The sequence below is a fragment of the Hetaerina americana genome, unplaced genomic scaffold, assembly GCF_022747635.1.
Source record: "Hetaerina americana unplaced genomic scaffold, ioHetAmer1.1.p SCAF_2, whole genome shotgun sequence".
Classification (NCBI taxonomy): Eukaryota; Metazoa; Arthropoda; class Insecta; order Odonata; family Calopterygidae; genus Hetaerina; species Hetaerina americana.
Window position 1 is genome coordinate 16,522,531 of NW_027286763.1, and position 21,674 is coordinate 16,544,204.

General features: G+C 38.6%; 1 protein-coding gene across 1 annotated transcript; it reads right to left on the minus strand.

Annotated features, from left to right (window-relative positions):
* Positions 1-14,418: 14,418 nt before the first annotated feature.
* On the minus strand, positions 14,419-17,820 carry LOC139687581 (uncharacterized). The gene is made up of 2 exons (XM_071584798.1): positions 17,809-17,820; positions 14,419-15,018 (listed from the first exon to the last, which is right to left on the minus strand). The coding sequence occupies exons 1-2, from the start codon at positions 17,818-17,820 to the stop codon at positions 14,419-14,421; spliced, it is 612 nt and encodes a 203-aa protein (XP_071440899.1).
* Between the last annotated feature and the right edge of the window lie 3,854 nt (positions 17,821-21,674).

The following is a 21,674-nucleotide window of genomic DNA, read 5'->3' on the forward strand; positions in this document are numbered from 1 at the left end:
TACATGCAAAAAATTTTGATTGATGGTGGAATGTTGAAGACTATGCAAGAGGAGAGGATGCTAGGTGAACGAGAGTGGGCTGGGTAAAGAATATGCAATTTGGACGTTATGAAGAGAGGCATGAATTATGCAGAAATTAAGAGTAGTTTATTGTTACCGGTAGAATCATTATATTTTTAGGGTAGTTTTGGGTGGAAAAAGGATACAACCATACATATCCTTGCCTCTCCTAAAAAATAAAATATTCCCCCGTACTATAGACTCGTATTTAAATCTGCATACTTCCTTCCTCTGTTCGTTGAGTCCAGAATGCCTATTCCTTGCCCACCCCTTCGTTGCTTGCCTAGCGTTCTTCCGTCCATTACAGTCCTCATGATCTCATTCAAAATTCGTTACACTTATCATTGCTGCCTCATTTGGATTCCTCCCAGGAATCCCCTTCTCTCCCTCACCTTGCCCATCATCTTGCTTCAACGACCAGGCTTCCGAGCCATACCAAACGACGCTCAATATCCAAGTGTTAGCGAGTCTTTCCATTTCATCCTTACTCATCTTCTCTTTCATTAATTTCCTCCACCTTGTGAGAGCTTCTTTGCCTAACGTAAAACTTCTTCGTATACCCCTTAACACTCTATCTTTCGTCAATTTTGGTCCATAACACTTCTGAGATAAGTAAATAGATAGCGCGCTTGCTCTAGTTTTGGCCTTCTAATTTAATATTTAACCAAGATTTTCTCATTCTTGAAAACCGAAAAAACTTTTCTTTGTTCAATGATTCTAATCCCAAACCTGCGAGCAGAGATTTTCTAAAGCGCTCAGCAATTCTTTTTATCCCTTGATTGGCCGCCTAGCTAAAGCTTGATCATCAGGAAACCTGACTTAATTTACTTGTATAAATTATCTGCTGAATATCCACAATTCTTCCGATTTCTCTTGAACTATAAATTCGAGAAAAGCACGGGCCATAAAGATACCCTAGTTTTACTCCTTCTTTCAACCCTGAGCATCCCGAATCTCATTCCACCACTCGCATCTTGCGTACGAGACATACAGGATGCGGAGTCTCCTATGCCTCCATTCCACTCCTATTTTGAGCCAACCATTCATTAATTTTACCAAATTCACTCAATTGAACGCTTTCTCGTCATCTACGAAACAAATATATCGTCATTGCATTCTATACTCCTCTCCTATAGTGACCTCATAAATTTTATGGCCACACGTGTGCCCCTCCCTTCCTGAACCCAAATTAATCTTCTCCAAAGAAACATATGCACTGTTCTCCATCTTCTTATTGACGATCCTGAGAACTGCATAATCTGCGTGAGAAATGAAATACATTTTACTATAGTCCTTATATGTAAATTCCTTTCTCTTTTTTGGGTAGAGGACAAACACTGATCTAACGCAACCTGGCGACCAAAGTCTTCCCTCATAAATGCTCCGAATTAATCTACAGAAATTCATCTTCTCACATTGACCTAAATCTTTAAGCAGTTCTGCGACAACTTTATCTATGCCCTCGGTCTTATTTGATTTTAATTCCTTTCCTATTTCACGATCAAGTTCGCCTGGACCTCTACTATCATAATTTTCGTCATATTCCCTTTCGATGTTTGATTTTCGATATAACCTTGCCGACCGTATATTTACCATATAGATGCTTCATGTTTTCTTTTTATATCTGTTGGATCTTTTCTGGTTCAATTAATAAATTTTCTGATGAACCTCGATTGTTTGCCCAGATTTTCCATTTTTACTTTCAGATTGTGCTTTCACCTTCTTGGACAGTGAACTTAATATTACCCTCGTTTTAACATTCCATATCCTCGCACTTCACCTTCCACCACACCTGTTTTTCCCTATTCGTTGTTCGTCTTATTTCCTTTTTGAGTCGTTAATCACCTCGTCAATAATCTATGGCCTCCTTGTCTTTTTCTTAATTAGTGTTCTAAAGTATAGCTATTGGCTTTTCTTATCTCTTTTTTTTATACGCTTGCATTTTGCCCGCCTCCTTGTCAACACTTATAATATATTCTACAGTCTGTTGGTATCCATTTTTATTTCGTTCCAATAAATTATTTCAGTTTATGTCTCTCTCTGATTTTAAAAGTTTTTATGGGGTATAGACTTCCCAAAACCTATAGCCTTAATGCACATAATGAAAAAGTGCAACTACAGAAATCAACCCGAAGGTCAGTTTGATAGATGAGGTAGAGTAGCTCACCTAGTACTAAACCCAACCGTTTATGAAATTCAAATATTTAGCAGGGTAGGGGGGGGACCTTTCAGTTCCTTTCCATGTACCGGTTATGGTTTCCCTGGAAGATCTGGTGTCCGAGAAATCACACAACTTGGACGAAGCTGAGGGTACCCGGAGATATGCCCCGGAATCGAATCCGGGCCTCCCAACGGCCAGTTGTCCCTAATAAAATTTAATTACTATCAAAAATAATAATGCCAAACGCGGGGGAGACAGTAAGAAATATAAATGTTTTGTATGGCAAACATTTTTTTGGAAAAAAATAGCAAATTTATTCACTCGGTGAATATCATCAATCTGCTTTGATTTCCAGAACAGAAATAAAAAATCGGCATCCAGTGATTGCCTTTTTTACTAAATTTGACTATGCGAGTTCAAATTCCTCGAATGTGAACGACGGAATTCTTGCATCATTGTAAATTCTTAAGCTATATTTAAGTTAATATTTAATATTTTAAAAATAACATCGTTACATTTGCAAAATTTGCCCATGGATAAAGCATTGAAGATGAACATCAATCCATTCAGTACCAATCAGCCGATCCTATGAAACGCTTCTTCCGTATGTTGAGAAAACATTGGGAAACTGTCTTAGACATAATTATTGCTCCTTTATAGACCCGTGAGCAACTTAAATACGTAGAAGGCAAGAAGTTTATTTTCCTTTTAAATGCACACATTTTAACCAAAGAAGCGTGGGAAAAAACCACATGGAGGATGTTGATTATCTGCCACTCCTATTGGTTGGACTCAATGACATCTGACAAATCTCTCTAAGGAATGGAATACAATTTTGCGTGAACAACATAAATTAAGAAAAGTGTTTAGCTGTATACTACATCAGAGGGGTTAGCTTCAATATGTAAAAAGCATGACCTTATTGAAGAGATGAAGAGCTCATGGTTTCTAACAGATGTTCTAAAGTTGTTAATTTAGATGGACTGGATTGCGAACACATCATATCTCGACATGTCAGGGACGTATTTTTAGCATTGTAATAGTCTAGAATCCGTCCAAAATTGCAGAAAGAGTTTGTATGTACATTATAATAACATGCTTTACGAGTTTACCTCAGTACTACCGGTAAATTTAGATGGATCCAATACATAAGCTCTGCCACATGCCTAAGCTTAACTTAGCAAAACCCTAAGTAAACACTTAAAATGATCAATACAATGAACCATTCTTTAAATGCACTTGTTTTTCCTCTTCATTCCTGTTCTTTTCTTGTACCTTCCTCAACTTCCCAACATTGAACTATATTTCAGTTCAAGCAATCCATTGCTGCTCAAAATTCCCCGCATCCTTTGAAAATCTCCCAGGAGCCTTCTCTCCTCCTCAACCATGCCTATAACTTCTTCGTTTTCTCAATTCTTTTATTTCATTTTCCATCCTTCTCCACGTACACATTACCTTTATGGCTAATTCCAATTTACACTTATCCTCATGCCTCAAAGACTAAATTAAGGTTGAGGTTTTACCGTATAATGAATACCACGCTCCATAGTAAAGTTCTCACTTGTCTCTCCATTAAATCTGTGCTTTTGGTTGCTCTCTTAAATTGCATCCACTTCATGATGCTTTTTCTCCTAAAGAAACCCATTTAATGCACTTACTACACCGTCTCCCATTTCCTAAAACACTTCCCAATTAAATGCAACAATTTCAGAGCGTAAAAATCATTCGCCTTGACCGGTATTTGAACCCGGATCCCTCAATGTCCGTTCGAGTGCTTTAGCCAGTTAAGCTATAGAGACGTCCTCTTAAACTCACACTCTGAAATTGTTGCATTGAAATGCATATTAGCAGATGACTCCGTTAAAAGTTACTCTTGTGGCATCTTCCACAGTTTCTTTGGAACTTCTTAATTAGGTGAACTGCTCTATCTGCTGCACCTTATGACCCCAAATCTTTTGTTTTGCACAACCCTCCTATTTTAAAAGAACCTCATTACTGTCGTTCTCTTCTCATTGATTTCAATCCCTAATTATCACAATGATGCTGTAATACAATAAGAATTGCTTATAACCCTTTGGCCGACCGGATTACTAAAGACTGATCATCCGCAAACCCTCTTTTACTGTTTAATCCACGTATTCGTTGAAAATCACGGGTGATAACGGACTCCTCCTACTTTGCCTCCTAAACTCATCATTCTCTCCCCGAACCAGTTCAGTATAAAACGTAGTTTGAAGGTAAGTAAGCTATTACTCCAGTCTACCTTCGGCAAGAGACCCGTATATTCTACCCAAATTATTTCGTCAAACGCCTTCACTAAATCCACATAGAATTAAAATGCTCGTATTTTGTGGATGCGATCGATATGAAATCGGAGCCAATTTCTCCTCATGATTTCTTCCTCCGGGGTCCAGCGCCGTCCTTTTGCGGTCGCGGTTCAAGACCTGACTCTACTCCACCTCGATTTAGAGTTACAACACGGGCAAAACTCAAAAATGGTAATGGGAGCTGCATATTTCGTTATCAATCAAAATGACTAACTCTATTTAAAAAAGCTACCTTAATTGATGAAATTTAGTGTGACAATTACCTTTAGGTTGCTCGTTCAGAAAACATTTTTTTTGAGATGGACACAGAAAATGAATAATTGCATATCATGGACATTTAGACTGTCATTCGATTTAATACGGGAATAACCCATCATTAAATAAGTTCAGGGACTTATAGAACGAGGTATTATTTGGGAAGCGCAAGATATAATTTAAATGGACTACCTTGAAAAGGGAACATCTATTAGTAACGGCTACTACATTGAGTTGTCGGTGCTTTTGAAGGATGAAATCGCAAAAACCGACCGCATATGAAGAAGAAAAAAGTCATCCTTCATCAAGGCCAATGCACCGTGCCACAAGTCAATGAAAACAGTGGCCAAATTGAACGAGTTGGACTTCAATCTGCTTCCCCACCCCCACATTACTCTCCAGATCTAGCCCCCAACTGGCTGTTTGCTGAGCTCAAAAAGATACTCCAGGGAAAAAGATTTGCCTCGACTGAGGAAGTCATCGCTGCAACTGAGCTTATTTTGAGGAAGACAAGGACAAATCGTTTTAGATGCATGGTATCGAAAATTTAAAAAAAAGCGTTAGAATGATTGTATAGCTCTTGAAGGTGATTATGTTGATGAATAAAAATGATTTTCTGAAACAAATGTTTTCTTAGTTAGTCCCGGGACTTATTGAACGATGCCCGGGATTTGCTGAATGATGGGTTACATGGCAATTCACGTCAATTTAATGAATGAGGTTCAGTTTATACGATTTGAACATTTCTCGCAATATTTGGGTTTACATTTTTGTGGTTTTCTGCAAATGCAAGGGAAATATGCGAAGCAACAGAGGAAATGAGGGGAATCGGCTTTCAGAGAACACAGCAGCTCCAGATTAAACCATTAAAATTGCTTTTGAGAGGCCAAACTGCAGTCCGAGGAAACAAAATACTTACCAGAGAGAACCTATAGAAATTGATGAACACTAAAACAACATCAATGGAGAGGTTGGTTACAAAGTTAACTCCATTTGGAAATATATTTTCCGTTGCCTCAAAAAAATGGGTCGAGAGTAATTAAATGATTTAAAGTAACATTTACAAAGTTACCAACGTTAAATCTGCAACAATTAAAGTTTATCGAAGCTAGTAAACTGCGACGGAATACCATTGTCGCCAACCAAGTACAACCAATACCAAGTTTTGTGCGAACGTTTTATTCGAAGAGAAAGTAAGTTTAAATTTTGACGGGAGGGTAGCAATGGCAAATGGCTAATGATCATTGAGATATAATATATGATAAAAATATAAATATACCACCACAATATAAATGAAGATAACAATAAATACACGTCAATATGATGAGCCCATCGTAGGGCACGGACTGTTGGAACACAAAATAAATTAATACCGCGCCGTCGGAAATCATTCCATGATGACTTCCTATGAAAATCTGAATTTGGGGCTTCCAAATCAAACAGTTGTAGCCGTGTGTAGAACTTTTAAGTGTTTAATGATCATCTTTCTCTTTAGTGATACTTGTAATTTTCATAGGCGAGTGAAATTTTTGGGTGCCACCATGTTTTATTAGAGTATTCAATGATCACAGAATTCATTTAATTGAAATATTTTCAGCATATCTCTCCTAAGTTTTGTAGGCCTCGCCATTATGGGAGGCGACCGACACCTGTAGTCATTGGCACCATTAGGCATAGGGGGTAACTTGGATATAAAGGAATGGGGGAAGGAAGGAGACGAAACCCGACGTCGGTATTAGTCCACTCGCCCAGAAAAAGGCGCCGAAGGGTCCACAGTTTAACGTCTCATCTCACGGCCTGCGTATTCACCTTAAGAGCGCCCAAAAAATCACTGAAATTAGGTTGCATCCTGCAACCTCCGGGATTCAACCGCTGCTCATCAGGATGGGAAGCAAGTATTTCTTTGATGTACGAATCGTATTATTTTCCTATAATCGAAAAATTTCGATGACCTTTGGACCAAAAACCAAACTGAGGTCGAAAACAATTGTACTGCTCTGTAAGGTGGAACCCATTACCCACATTCTGTTGACTGGTCAGTTTAATTTTTGACGGGGAGATAACTTCGTAGGAACGCACGGCTGGATCAGATTGGGACGGCGCACTGGGTCCGGGCCACGGGGTTAGGTTCCTGTGGCTCATCGGATTGCCTCTGAGATCATTATTTAGTTTTTTCATTAGTCATAATGAATGTTTGTCTGGGTGTATTGGGTGTGGCTGCCAGCGGTAAACATTTGGACCCGCACTCTTCATGCCGTTTTGTTCTTATGTCCTTATCTCGTATATAACTCTGGCCAGCGAATTCAAACGCGTGCTAAACCACATACTTCGTATTCAGCGTGCAACAAAATCTGCCAAGTTTTCGTCTTCTTTGGCTACCAATCTCTTGATTGGTTTAATGATTATCTATCTGATTCATATATTCCTTTTTCCTCCTCCCTTTCTACGATACTTCGATTTTTTTCTCCTCATGCGTCCTCTTATCTGATTCTGTACGCTACCTGCTTGTCCCTTATTCGCTTCTTTGTTTTCCGGAGTGCTGGTCATTCTTCTATCTCACCTAGGCTTTCTGTATTATCTACCCATTGAAAATTTAATAAGCTTCAAGTTGTCTTTTTGTATAACTGCAATTGGTTTAGGGGGAAGGGAGCTATTGTAGCTGCCGATTAGAGGTAATCTTCGCCACACACAAAGCACCTTAAGTAGGGATCGGGACACCACTGAAAAAGATCTGCTGCCTTCAGGATAATAATCTTCGATAGCATCATGCCTCGAAGTCTTTTATCGTACGCTCTGATGTTCTAAAATAAAAAACATTCCATGTTTCACAACCATTAACCTAAATACCTAAAAGGAGATTTTACAACGTTTCTATTTGATTATATGGCTTGTTAAACATTTACCCCAATCATCGAAAGAAATTTTCGCTTGGATTATTCTACCAAAGATTTCCAATTCGCTTTACCAGTCGGTTGCTATTTATTATGCCGCCTGGTTTGATCGAATGGTGGCGAACCCTCGTTCTTCGACCGAGACTCGCGCCCCGCGTCAGTCGACGACCCCGGGTCCCGTGCCGTCTGGACGCCGTGCTGGCCGCCTCGTGGCACCCTCCAATCGCGCAGCTCACCTCCCCTCTCCACTCGACCGTCCCCCTCTCCTCCCCATCGTCCCCCGCTCGCAGTGGGAAACAGCCGATACAGTCCTCTGCTCAGGCCATGTCGATTATGCCGTTAGATAATGGGTCTTTTGAAATTTCTGCATTGAATGGGTCATTGCCGAAGCTGGATTTCCTTTCCTCTCCTCTCCTTACCATTTCGTCTCGTTCTAGTTATTCATTTCCATTTTGCTCTATTTGCTGCATTCTCGCTCGAAACCTTTCGACAGTGGCTATCACGACGGTCTTTCACGAAAGCCAAGCACTACCGCCCCGAGGTCTCCCCGTGACAGTCACCGCTGCGTGAGGGTCGCCAAAAATGTTGATTTTTTTCGGACTGTAATGCGGATAAAATTTTAATGTGCTTTAATGAATAAGTTCCCGATTGGTTGAAATTTAGAATCAAAACTTTAATTGTCTGTTTTCAAGGCAAGTATAATTTGATTTTTATTCACGAGTTTAATGTTTTGCAAGCTTTTTCTGGCATGGAATATCGACATTATAGCAAGCTTTTTTATGGAATATCGACATTATTTGAATTGCTACGCTTTTATACTTTTATTTCCACTGATATCGAAATTTGAGGAATTTAAGATTCCAAGAGTCATTCATATTTTCCTGCATTATTTATTACATTTATTTTGCTTGGAGTTTACAACTCACCATATGAAGACTTAAAAAAGTGATATCAATGAAATAAATTTGCAATTTTGCACTCGGTATCAAAACTATTGCCCAAAATTTCAGAGATCCTTTTAAACTTTATACATTTTCGCACAAGCATAAATGAGGCTAAAAGGAATAATATTTCAAATTCAATAACTACTTCCCCTGTCAGAAATTACTATTTACCATTAGAGCATCAAGTTTTATTTATATTATTATGGTTATGTAATGAAGAAAAGTGTATCTGAAATGAGGGACAGAAGAAAAGAGAGGCTGTAGACACGTGAATAAAGGAGAAGACTAACAAAAAGAAGTCAGCCAATGAGGTCAATTAACTCTCAAGTACTAAAGGAAGCTGACAAAAGAATGCTATTTTATGAATAGATATAATATAGAAATGACATTTATGCGACACGTGATTAGGCACCATGATTTAATAATGAACATCTTCGAAATTAAAGTGTGGGGCAAAAGACCAAGAGAAAAGGCTAAGGATCAATATTCTATTTAAGAAAAATGCTGGAAAAAATGGATTCCATGAGGGAATAAGAAACTTCCTTTAGCGGATGATATTGATGACTGTGATGCTTGTAGATGCTCAATGACTGAATCAAAATGTTGCAATCCTGCGTGTTACCCATGCCATTGTCACGCTACTTTTCGCACATTTATTACTTTAATGCAGTATCTACATCATCCCTGATCATTTTGCCGTTTCTCTTCCAATTAAAAGTTTTTCTTCACAAGTTCGTTGCCTCAGGTGGTGCACGGTAGGGTGGATGCATTTTTAGCATTTTTCTAATTTCCAAGCGATTTTCCCGTCTTGTGTGCTCCTTCGGAGCATATAAGCTGCCACCCCTTGGCTCGTCAAAGCTCTGACAAACAAATCAAGGGAAGCGTGGCTCTTTTGCGCAGAGCGGGAATAATACCGCGCGGAATGTGGCAATCCGTCACTGAAAAAGAATGACCAAATGCGTGTAATAAAGCATGTCCACGGTGTATCGCGATGAAGCATTCTTCCCTTCTCCCCACCGTCTTCATGGCCAAGAGCGTATAAAGCTTCTATATCCGTGTAACGGCGGCTTTTGTCCCATAAAAGAGGGAATGGCGAGCGATGAATGTTGATGTCGGTGGGACTTTCGCCCACGGTCATCGCATTCTCCGCCGGGGCCCGCCCACCCTTCCCTCGGAGAGGGCCCTCGCATAGAAAGCTCATGGCGTGGAGATAGTACACGCGAGCATTTAGAACGCAAACACAATATGAAAGTTCCTTAATGAGATTGACCGTTCCGCGGCAGGAGCGAGAGGATTTATTTGCACAAAACGTTCATTTGATTCGCTCTGGTGTCCGGGCACGGCCTTCACTCCAAGTCATGCTCCAAGTCGGATAGAACTTAAAAGTCTATCCGGGACTTTAATTTCCTTCCTTCACATCCTTCGCTGATAACTATGGGCGAAACTTGGAGTAATTTATGCTGCTTGTCATGCACGGTTTGCCGTCATTACTATGAATATTCCATCTCAATTCCAATGACTTCAGCCAATTTCCATGTGAATGCCTTTCGACGTTCGTTGGCTACTTTGCTCACATTCAGATCCCTTACTTTCATACGGTCTCTCTCCCTGTTTGCTCTGGTTGCTACTTCCCTTCCAATTACCAGTTTTTCCTTATAAATTCGTAGACGCAGGTGGTGGACCCAGGACGATGTTCGAATAGCAAGCACTTTTCCGATTCCCAAGTGATTTTTCCAACGAATCTTTCCTTCAGGATGACCAAGTTGTCTCTTTTTTTGTCATGCATTCGTACCAAAACTCATTAAAAACAGTAATTTCCACTGAATTTAGAAAATCAATTGAATATTAAATATTTTCCGGAAATAGTGCATCCGTGCAGATGGAAATTTATAATTGGCTGAGCAGAATTATTGCATTGAATAGGAAATACTACATGGCTAGATGCCATTAATTAACGCTGTTGGAAAAAATAAAATTTCTGCGCCAATTTTCCTACTTCCACGACTCCTAGAATTTGAAAAAAAATATATGAAAATATTTGAATAATTTCGTTTCGAATTGGGAACATTGTTAAATAATTCTAAGTAATTAATTGTCAGATGAGTATTGGGGAAATGAGATGAAAAGGTCAAAGAGCAATCGTTATCTTTCCCTGGTTGGGGCTCTTTTAGAATATGCTGCCAGTATGTGGAATTCTCATGAAATTGGATTTATTGCCAAATTAAATTACTTCGAAAGAATAAAATCTTGTAATTCTATGGCCTAATCATTTTAGCCCTGTGCGTTTCTTCAATTGGGTAAATGTTGAATTGATGGCGAGTGATGATGATGTTAGAAATAAGGCTATGTAAGTACTTAAAATTAAAAATCATTAAGAAATATTAGAACAGCAGCACTTCCTAACCAATCTAAAAATTGAAAGAAATATGTATATGGGCTGGCCAGGTCGGCGTGGATCTACCAGGGTTAAATCGGTCCTTTTATCAATGCTTTTCAATAATAACCTTATCAATCCGAAGCATATTCATGTCAATGGTGCACGTAAATAAGGTGTAACGTTCTTTGCGCCATGAATATCCATGGCCTCAACCTCGTTACTCGTTCGAATCTCAGTTGTTCGTGGCATTTTGTTATTTTTACATTTCCTGAAAATGCTGTGTAAATAATACTTTTTTTATTACTGCTTTAATTTTGTATCATATCCAAGTTTATGTAATCTTAATTTTCATAAATACTCTCATTTTTATGAAGTATAGTGCTTACATTAGCATCTAATGGGTCCAAAATCTATTTTTTGCACATAATGCTATTACTGTCACCATTAAGTAAGAATTTAAGCTATCGAAATCAAGTTTTAAGTTTAAAACGCTGACAGACCATTATTTTAAACTTCACTTTTGGTAGGAGCCATTTATGGGGTATAGCCAAATTTACCGTGGATCCTTCTTTGGGTTCCAAACTGAGAATTTAAATGTGTTAGAGTGAGTAGTGATTATATCACACCGTTAAAATGATGCAATTATAATACATGATTGCCATTAAATTTGAGCATGGCCTCAGAAATAATTCGTTTTTTCCACCTCATGAACAATCGTGGTTGCAAAACGTCCAGGGAAATTCCATTCATTGAATCTCAATTCTCTTTAAAAAATAAAGGCGTTGGCATTTTTCTCGTATATATCTAATAAAAGTCCTGTGGGGTTACGCTGTTTAAAATGGGTGGAAGAAGAGGAGAGAGGAGATTATAGAGAGCAAATTATTAAAGAAATATTATTAAATTTAATGTCATTTTATTTATGAGGTTGCGCACATTTCCTTCCTTCAAAATTTCAGAATACTATATAACAGTTGGTAACTCTGGTCAAATTGCAAAAGTACTACCCACCTTAGAGTGTTTGTTCATTCAACATAAATGTTCTGTTGTCTTAAATATTTTGTAAATAGTCTTAGTTTTACTCGTATGAAATGATTCAATTTATTTTATAATTAAGCATCATACTGTTTAATGTGCCTCCTTAATCAAAGCATATATCTCTCCTTTGAATAGGGAATTTTTAAGTGCAAAATGCAACTTATGTGAAAAGTTTGCATATGAATTTGCATTTATTGCTGGAGTTATGTGGTTACTATTGAATTATTTACAGAAACATTGTGATAAATGTGGGATGAAAATTAACGAAAAAACGCAACGCACATAAATTCTCGTGGTACTGGAAAGCTAAGGATGAGGGTATAATATCGCAGGTGGAATATATGAAGTAATTGGGCCGAACAGACATTTTATACGAGGAAAAATACGTAGAAATGAAGAATAAAATATACAAGACTAGCTAAAGGAAATTCATAAGACAAGTATGAGATGATAGTTATTAGGTACTATCAAAACTAATTTTTATTTTGTGGGATTGTAAACCTTGTATAGTTTTTATTGAAAGCATACAATAAACTTAAAATTATGTCATTGTAGTGAGCTACTTGGAACAGCATTTCTCTTGGAACATTTCCAAGGTTCCCCTTCCACAGTGAATCGTAGCCGTTTTAATCACGTGACTTTCTACGCCTTCTTGGTTTTGATGTACCTGATGCAGTTCCCAGTGTTTTCGGTCATCTTTGTGCCATTATAGTAGAGAGTCTAACTCATGCAAAAAATGTAGCATAATGAAATAGGGCAAGACGTTTTTTACTCTGAGGATATTCTTTTACCATACTTTTATATACATGATCATTGAAAGGCCTTTATAAAATCATAAGGTGACACTATCTGTAATTACTTTTCAATACGGAACTGCACGTAAATGAACGTTCCGTTCATTCTTCGCATTTCATTAAACATAAATCGATCAGTTTATAGTCGAATATTGAGCATATATTAACTTCCCATCATGAGAGGGATCAAGTGGGTCAAGTACACGCAAAATATATCTTATACGAATACTTCATTTGATGCCAGTCATTTTAATCACAGTCATTTACAATAAATTTAAGATTGGTTGGCAATGATTATTTTTTTCTTTCCTCCACATTCATGAAACTCCTTCGCTAGTAATTTAATTACTTGATTTTTAAGTTTGATATTCATCATTTTCCTGTAATGCAGATTTCCATTACTTCCTGTTTTCTCTTTTCTAAATCTCTCTGTAATTATGTATGTTTCTCCACTGCAGGGAACTATTTCCCAGGTATATATTTTTAAAAGCTCCCTTACTTTCAATCTCATGATTCCGGCTGCCAGTAAACCTTTCTTCTTGAATGAATGACTGCTTTGCATAGTTACAAGTTCTTTCTTTTCCGCAGCGTGGTTAGTTCTGCTTTCCACATTTCAAAATATATTGATCTTCTTCTTGTGTGTTACCCCTTTTTATTTCAAATTTGTCTTACTCAGTCTAATATCATTTTTATATTAGAGCATGACTAGGATATCGTTATAGTTGTCCTTCTGATGCAACTAATTCCACTAATTTACTCCGTGATGAGAATTATTAATATTTTAGTTCACTGCTACCCACCACTAAGGTGTATGGCATGAGGTGAATATACACCAGACTAAATTTGACCCAAAAATGAACCTACTGTGGTCGGACAATCTTATTATGATCACTTGTGCGTAGAAAAGATGGCATCTTAATATGTGTTCTACACCACCTCTCTGCACACTTAATCTCTCAAAGTATTCAACAATGATTGATTAAATTTTCTTGGGTTTATCTGAAAATTGATAATTTGTTCTCACGCCAAATTAAGATGCCTCATTCGCCCAAATACACCTCCCGCGGTTCAATGCCTAACCTAATTCACATCCGACCTCTCTCTCTGAAAGTGAGATGGATGTTCAAAAGCAGTCGCACGATTCCGGGGATACGAAAAAGATAAATTATGGAATAAGGTGAATTGATTACCCAAAAAATCAGGGATGAAAAATAACTCCCAAAATTGTTTAAGCTTGCAAGGATGCTCCCTTGTAAAAACGACTCAATGTCTCATGTTGACCATTACGTCCGTTCCTACACCACGTAATACATACTCCTTAGTCGGACGCTGAAAAACGCTGGTGTATTCCTAGATAATTTGTACAAAGCTAGCCTCAACTTCGGTTTATAGTTTAAACCAGGCTCACATAATATGTGGCATATGCATTGATAGCAAAAGGATAAAACATTAGAAACATATGTATTTTTCAAAGAAACATTTAATATAACATAATTGACATCACATTTTTAACACAAGAATTAATAAAAGCGCTATGAAATACAGCCTTCATATCTCTGAGGAATATGTTATCCTCAGTAATGGTAGTGGTGGCCCCCCAGGCCGTCCCCATGGCCCCCGTGGCTCTCCTCTTTATGATGCACGTAGACGGGGACTTTCTTGTAGATGGTCACCGGGTGCGGCACTGGCACCTTGACGGGGACGTGTACGTGGTAGGGCACGGGCTTAGGCACGAACACCTTGTAGGGTTGGGGCACGGGCACTTTGTGTGGCACGTACACTGGGTACGGGACCTTCTTCTCCACGGTGACCGGATAGGGCTTCTCCACGGTGACGGGGTACGGCTTGTCCACGTACACGTTGTAGGGCTTCTTGACCTCGTACGGCACGGGCTTGTCCACTTTGTAGGGCACGTGCTTGACGACTTCGACGGGGTACGGCTTTGGCACGGGCACGGGGATCTTCTTGAGGATGGTTACCGTCTTGATGTGCTCCTCGTGGTGGTGTCCCTCTCCACCGAACCCCCCACCGCCCGAGTACCCTCCGAACCCGCCCCCTCCCAAGTGTCCGTAGCCCAGGTCAGAGAGCCCCCTCTTCTCGCCCTTCTTGGCCTGCTCGGCGCTGGTTTCCGCGGAGGCAACCATCACTCCCGCAGCGACCATTAATATCGACAACTGTGGAAGGAATATGAACGATATAGAGAACAAGTTTTTGAAAAATAGTAAACATAAATTAATAGCGGGCGGATCATTCCACGTATTTTGGCAAACTTTTTGAGAGAAAAGAGCATATTAATATAGAAATTAGAAGATTTTTTCATAGGCTGATGTGCCATAGGATATAGAAGAAAACTTGATCGCGGGTAATCTACACGAAGACATACGTATAGGAAACATTATTATTGAACCGATTTGGACATAGCTTTCTTGTGTGTTCTAAATATGGCCTTTCTTGTCACAGGATGAGCACAGATTGGAACATTCTGAGTTGTGGGCATGTAGAAGGACTGAGGAAATAAATTTGACGGAGATTTTTCAGTACGTTGGGTAAAGAGAGGAATTTTTCTGGTGAATAATAAAGCGGTTTCTGGAAATACTGGTAAGTAGTGGGTAGATATTAACATTGTAAATGAGAATAGTTGATACTTGGGTAGTGGGTTGGTGGATGGGAGGGATGCTTTCTAGATGGCCTGAAGGCAGCCAGTAGGTAAGAAGAGCTAATGGAGGAAATATGGCTGGAGGGGAACTCCACACTCTTGGTACCAAGCACCTTACGTTTTACAGATATTAACTATGGCTTAGTAATAATAAAACGAAAAGGAAGCCCGGCGAGGTCGATCAAAGTTACTTTACGTATACAACGACAAGACAGATAACGTACTATGGTTTCGACGTATTATGGTTTCAAAGAATTATCATCGATTTAGTAAGACTGGAGCGATGCAATCAAGTGTTCACACCACAAACTGAATATAAGTTAATGTAATAATAGTTATAGAGTAAATACTTACAGTTTACATGCTTCATAAATTAATTTTATTCATGCAACAAGGAAAGAGAAAATTTCTTGAATGATTGGTATGCACTTAATAGCAAAAACAAGTACCTGAAGGGTCAGCCATTCAAATTCTAGCCTTGCTTCAACCTTCTGTTTGGTCGAAGGAAAACTATTGGAGAAAGGGATCGCCGTGCCATATCGAGGAACTCCTCTTTGATTATACTAATAAATTCATCAATGAACATTCTTTTGTAACAGTGATGGAAGTGCGAACATAATAAGGTAATTAAGAGTCAGTTATTTCATAATCAGAATCCTCGTTAAGAATTAGAAATCTCTTTGTTGGGAAACACCTCTATCAGATAGTTCACAAGCAAACGGAATGGAAAAATGTGAAAGCATAGAGAACTGCTTATGTAAAAGCAACTGCTACCGTTGTGGCTTATTCGGCTAAATATTTTTGTTACATATAATGCTTATATCGACGGACTTGATCGCATAGAACTGGTGAAATCTTTAACTATATGATTCTTGTCTCGTTGAAAATTCTAGATTCACAAATTGAGTAGATTCAGGCGTGATATGGTGGAGTTAGAATATAATGAAGAAAAAATAATAACAATTTTCTACTAGACAAGTTAAATAATACGACCGGATTTTGATGTATTACAACATCTTCAGACCTGAGAATGATTTAATACATCGTAATATAATAATCACAAAACGTTTGGTGAGAAATTTCCCGCTACAGACCAAGTTTATGACTTTGGTCACAGCTTCTCTGATACATAACGCGTGGACTGTGAAAAACAATTGTTTAAGCAAATATATATATATATATATATATATATATATATATATATATATATATATATAATAAGGTAATCTACCGGTTAAAGCAGGTTTTTGGATGAACACAACTACCCAATACATTTTTTTTGTGACTCCTAATAAAACTAAATCCAGTATCCTACTCCACATCATGTCCCTCTTCATCTTCCTCCCTTCATCCCGTCCAACACCCCTATCCAGTTCCTGCCCTTTCCTTGTTTGCCTAACATTCTACCCTCAATTACAGTCTTTAACATCCCACTGCCGGTCAATACCACCTTCATCCACTTTTCCTGCCTCCACAGGATTTCTCCCAACAAACCCCTCTCTTCGCCCACCATACCAAGTACTTCCTTTCGGTCCATATCACCTTCTCCATTCTTCTCCACACCCACATTTCAAAAGCCTCCAGTCTACGTCTATCCTCCTGCTTCAATGACCACGTTTCCGCGCCGTACAAAGCTACGCTCCATATCAAAGTATTTACAAGTATTTTCTTAATATCTTTACTCAACGTCCCTGTCATCAACTCCCTCCTCCTTGTGAAAGCCTCTTTGCCTAGCGCAATTCTTCTCCTTACGTCCCTACTACTTTTACCGTGTTGGCCCAATATGTGTGTGTGTGTCGCGGTAGCCCAGGGGGTAGAGCGTTGGGCCGACTACTGTTGGACTGCTGACCGAAGGCCCCGGGTTCCATTCCCGAGCAAGGCACTGCGGAAACCTTCAGCTCCATCCAAGCTATGTTATTTTTCGGGTACCAGATCTTCCTGGGAAACCATAACCGGCACAGGGAAAGGAACTGGCCCGCCTACCCTGATGTGTGAATTTCACACGCCGTCGGGCTTAGTACTTGGTGAACTCTATATATATTCTTGGTGACCTCCAATATATATATTAACCATAAACACAGCTATCAAGCCGAAGGCCAGTTTGCTAGGTGATGATAGAATTCTTTCAATACTAAGCCCAGTAGACATATAATATATAATACATATCCTGTGTTCGTCTTTTATGTGTTCCTATTCCTTTTCCTTATATAAATTTCAATGTGAATGAATATATACGTGTAATATAGTATATTTTTTTGGGTATATCGGAACCTTTGGAAAGAAATCGATTTTAATTATCTTTGCTCACCTGAAGCTTCATTTCCACGTGTAAATAACTCCTACTTCAGAAACAATACCAGAGCACCTTTTGAGATGAATTTCCTTTAGGAATTGTTTGTCCAGATGCAACGAGTTCTTATATATACCCGAAGACCGACGTGGTCTGCTTCATTTGAAAGCTTTTTCTCCCACCCATGGATGGCGCGATATCCCTTTGTTTTAGACATTAAAGTGATAATCCATTCCCACCCCATCCTAATGCGTTCCGGTGGCCTACAGGTGAGGGAGGATGGGGCGGTTAGGATTGGAAGGCGGAATGGAGTAATGGGGGTCTGAAGGGGGTAGGGAGAAGAGGGGAAGGGGGAGATAATCACGCACACCTCTTTATGTCCTCAGATTATAAGTCTCTGACCCTCAAAATTCATTTAGAGCTTATCATCAACAGCTATATTGCATCTTGGTCAGTTTAATGTCCGTGACTCTTTCATTTTATGGTGATAAATTGGATAAAACCTTGAGTTTAGTTCATAGCCTATTCAAGCTTTCACTTTTCGTAAGATTTAAAACAACTTAAATGTTAATTTCCAGCTAATATCATTTCTCATGAAACGCTTATAAACATTTCTAATTGAGGATAAACTCAATTGGATCAAGAATTTTTGGGTCACCGGATGCTTGAAAATTAATTTGCGTGCCACGTTTATGATCCTTTCTTTGCAATGGCCGTTTTCGGTGGAGATATGTTGAACATTTTTGAGTTTCCAGAAATTATTTGATGGAATGCTATTGGCATATTTACATAAACATTTAATTCCTGAAAAGTTCCCTTTCCGAGGCATAGACACCGGTGAAACGTACCCAAAACTGAATGTGAAAAGAAAAGAAACTGAAATTAATATAGTAGTTTTCAGATATGTAGTTTCCATGGTTTTTCAAATAAGCTTTAATAAATAGAATTTATTGTACCCTGGTACCCATTGGTTACCTTTATCACTCAGGTATCGTATCCTCAAATGATACTCCTGGCTGATCTTTAGGTGTCTAATTACTCGATCCATTTGTATTTCTTCAAAACTAATGCTTAAACTTGACTCGAACCCTTAACCTTCGGGCTTCTTAGTCACTCACTAGACAACGCTATTTATTAAGTTTATATAGTTCTAGTAATATGCATTGGTATGTTTTATTTAAAATCCCTTATATGTTTTAAAACATTTCATTGACAACTTTTACAAATATTTCAAATTTTTACGCAATGATAAAAGTAAGTGCGAATTCTATGATGACGTCATTCATTTGCAGTCTAAAAATATCATATAAATAATATTAGGAAGCGAAAAATTATAATATTGAATTAGTCGAATTAAGGAAAAACCTTTTTAAAAACAACTACGTTCAACTCTGTGAAATCTTGATCAAACTAGTTTTTTATAATAAAAATAAACAATAAAAATAGTTAACCACCAACTGAGTACTGGTTGGAATCAATTTCATTGCCAAGCCTTGGTTGATTTTTCACTGCTTTGGATCGATTAGCCACAGCAATTTTTCTGTGAACTATTAGCAACTTTTGCGGTTTGTTGTGGAAAGTCGCTGCTTGAAATATCTTATGTGTAGTTACTGTAACTTAATGTGTTAATTAGTATTCTATTTTTCAGCATTTAAGGCTATTCTTATCAAGTTTATGTGAAAGGCATAACAGAAAGTCAAATATAAAATGTATTTTTTAATAACTGATGTACTCAGTAGTAATTCTTAATTTACCTCTATCACATTTACTCTAATTTTGTCAGATTAGTAGCAATATAGTGAGCAATTTCATTCCAACGTCTTTTAAATAATATCTGTTTCACATATATGATTTCCTGTAGGACTTCGAATGACGTGAATTGTTAAATTTTATTTGAAATCTGGTATTAAAAATCAGCTAGCAGGAAAGGTAGCTGCATGCGTTTTCAAAGATTCAGTTTTCCTTAAAGTGGTAGTAAATACTTCTTATGTGAATATAGCTGGAGTAGTCCTGATTTGTCCACCAACGACTCAGTGTAGTTCCTAGGGACGAGAGAGCGTTACGGAAGTTGCAACCACGGATCCCTTTCCTCAAGTTATCAGTAATTTTCCTCTGATATGAATAAATGAAAACATAGTTTTTAAAAACTTGATAAACCAAATTTAGTGAATCTTAGACAAAACATAAGCGATGTATCAGCTTTGTTCTAATTGAGGTACAAATTATGAGTTAACTAAAAATAGGTACTGCGAATCTGACTCGTCTCTTTAAGAAACTAGGTCTGGTGGACGATTTAGTCTTCATCGCTGCCCGTGGTGTGAGGAGAGCGATATCTCGTTTCACTCTACGCATTGCTAAGACAGGGGCGTGCCCCCCCCCCAATTTCCCCACTCCTCACTGAATTCCATATCATTGCAGGCGACGACGCGGTTCCTTGTCCTGTGGCACGTCACATGGTTTTTGTTTGCCCCGCTGGGCAAAGCATGTATTCTGAGTCCTTGGAGAGCAGTGCTCCTTAAACAATTACGCTACATGTATAGGTATTCCTCCATTTTGATGGAGAAAGTCAAGTAAAAGGATTTTGTATACACTTAAATCTTTCGGACTCATTTCTCGTACCCCCGTTAGTTATCAGCAAACAAATAGGCTGATGTCAGCTTCTCGAATATAAACTATACCCGACAAGCTTGAATCAAATGGATATCGATGATTTTGCCTCGTTAGAATTTTCCTGTACTCACCAATTTATTTAAATGGCTGCCTTTTCGCTTGGTGATTTATTATAATACACATTTGCACCACTTCAGTCCTTTGCTGTGTACTTTTGGAGGCAAAGAAGCTTGTCAATAAATATCTTAAAATATTAGTCGAAATTATATGCTGCACTGAGAGTTCATGAGTAAAACTTTAGTATGAAATCGAGAGTATTTCTTCGCGCCAACCTTACGTTCCCCGTATCCACTCTCTTCGTCCGCAAATGATTCCGTTCATACACAAAAATCCTCAATCTGAATAGGCAAACTTTTTTATTCGCCACTTCTCTCTGATTTAACGTGACTAAGACACAAAGACGAGCTCAGAGAAAACACATTGCCACTCCGGAAGCACTATTATCTCACAGTACGATGGCATTATAAGATGTTTTACTCCTCTTGTTTTGGAGGGCATTCACTCTAATGTAATTGAATCTAATGTCGAGGGCATTCACACAACTACTCGTTCCTCAACGGATTTCACCCCACAAAAATTAGTATTTGGGACATACCAGATTCGAAAGAATTCATTCCTTAGATCTGGTAATAAAACATTCTAGTTTCTCCTAACACGGGCGTGCAGTATTTCAAAAGGACCGCTACGTAAGTACATTGAAATACGAGGGCCATTGAAAAAGTAAGGTCCCCTATTTTTTTCATGAAAAATCAAATTTATTCTCAACTTTTCGTACATAGTTGGTAAGGTTGAACATTTAGCTATTTTTCTTCATTGTTGCCTTGACGATCAATCACTTTTTGCATCCTTGTAAGCAGCTATTTAATACCGGCGTCGTACCTTTCTCCCGCCGCGTCGCGAAGCCACCTGACGACTGCTTCTCCGGTAAAAATTCGTCGCCATTCAGTGGAAGTGTACGGTGAGAAGTGTATGGACATGAAAAACGTGCGGAAGTGGTGCAGGGAGTTTTTGATGGCCGGGAAAACGTCCACGATTAGCAGCGGTAAGGGCGGCCGAGTTTGCCGGAATCAACGGTGGCTCCAATTGACGAGATGGTGCGTAATAACCGGGGAATTACCCTTCATGAGGTTAAGGAAGGCCTTAATGAAGAGAGTGGCTACTACTCCGTGCAGTGTATTGTGTCAGGGGTCCTCGGTTACAACAAGGTGTCTCAC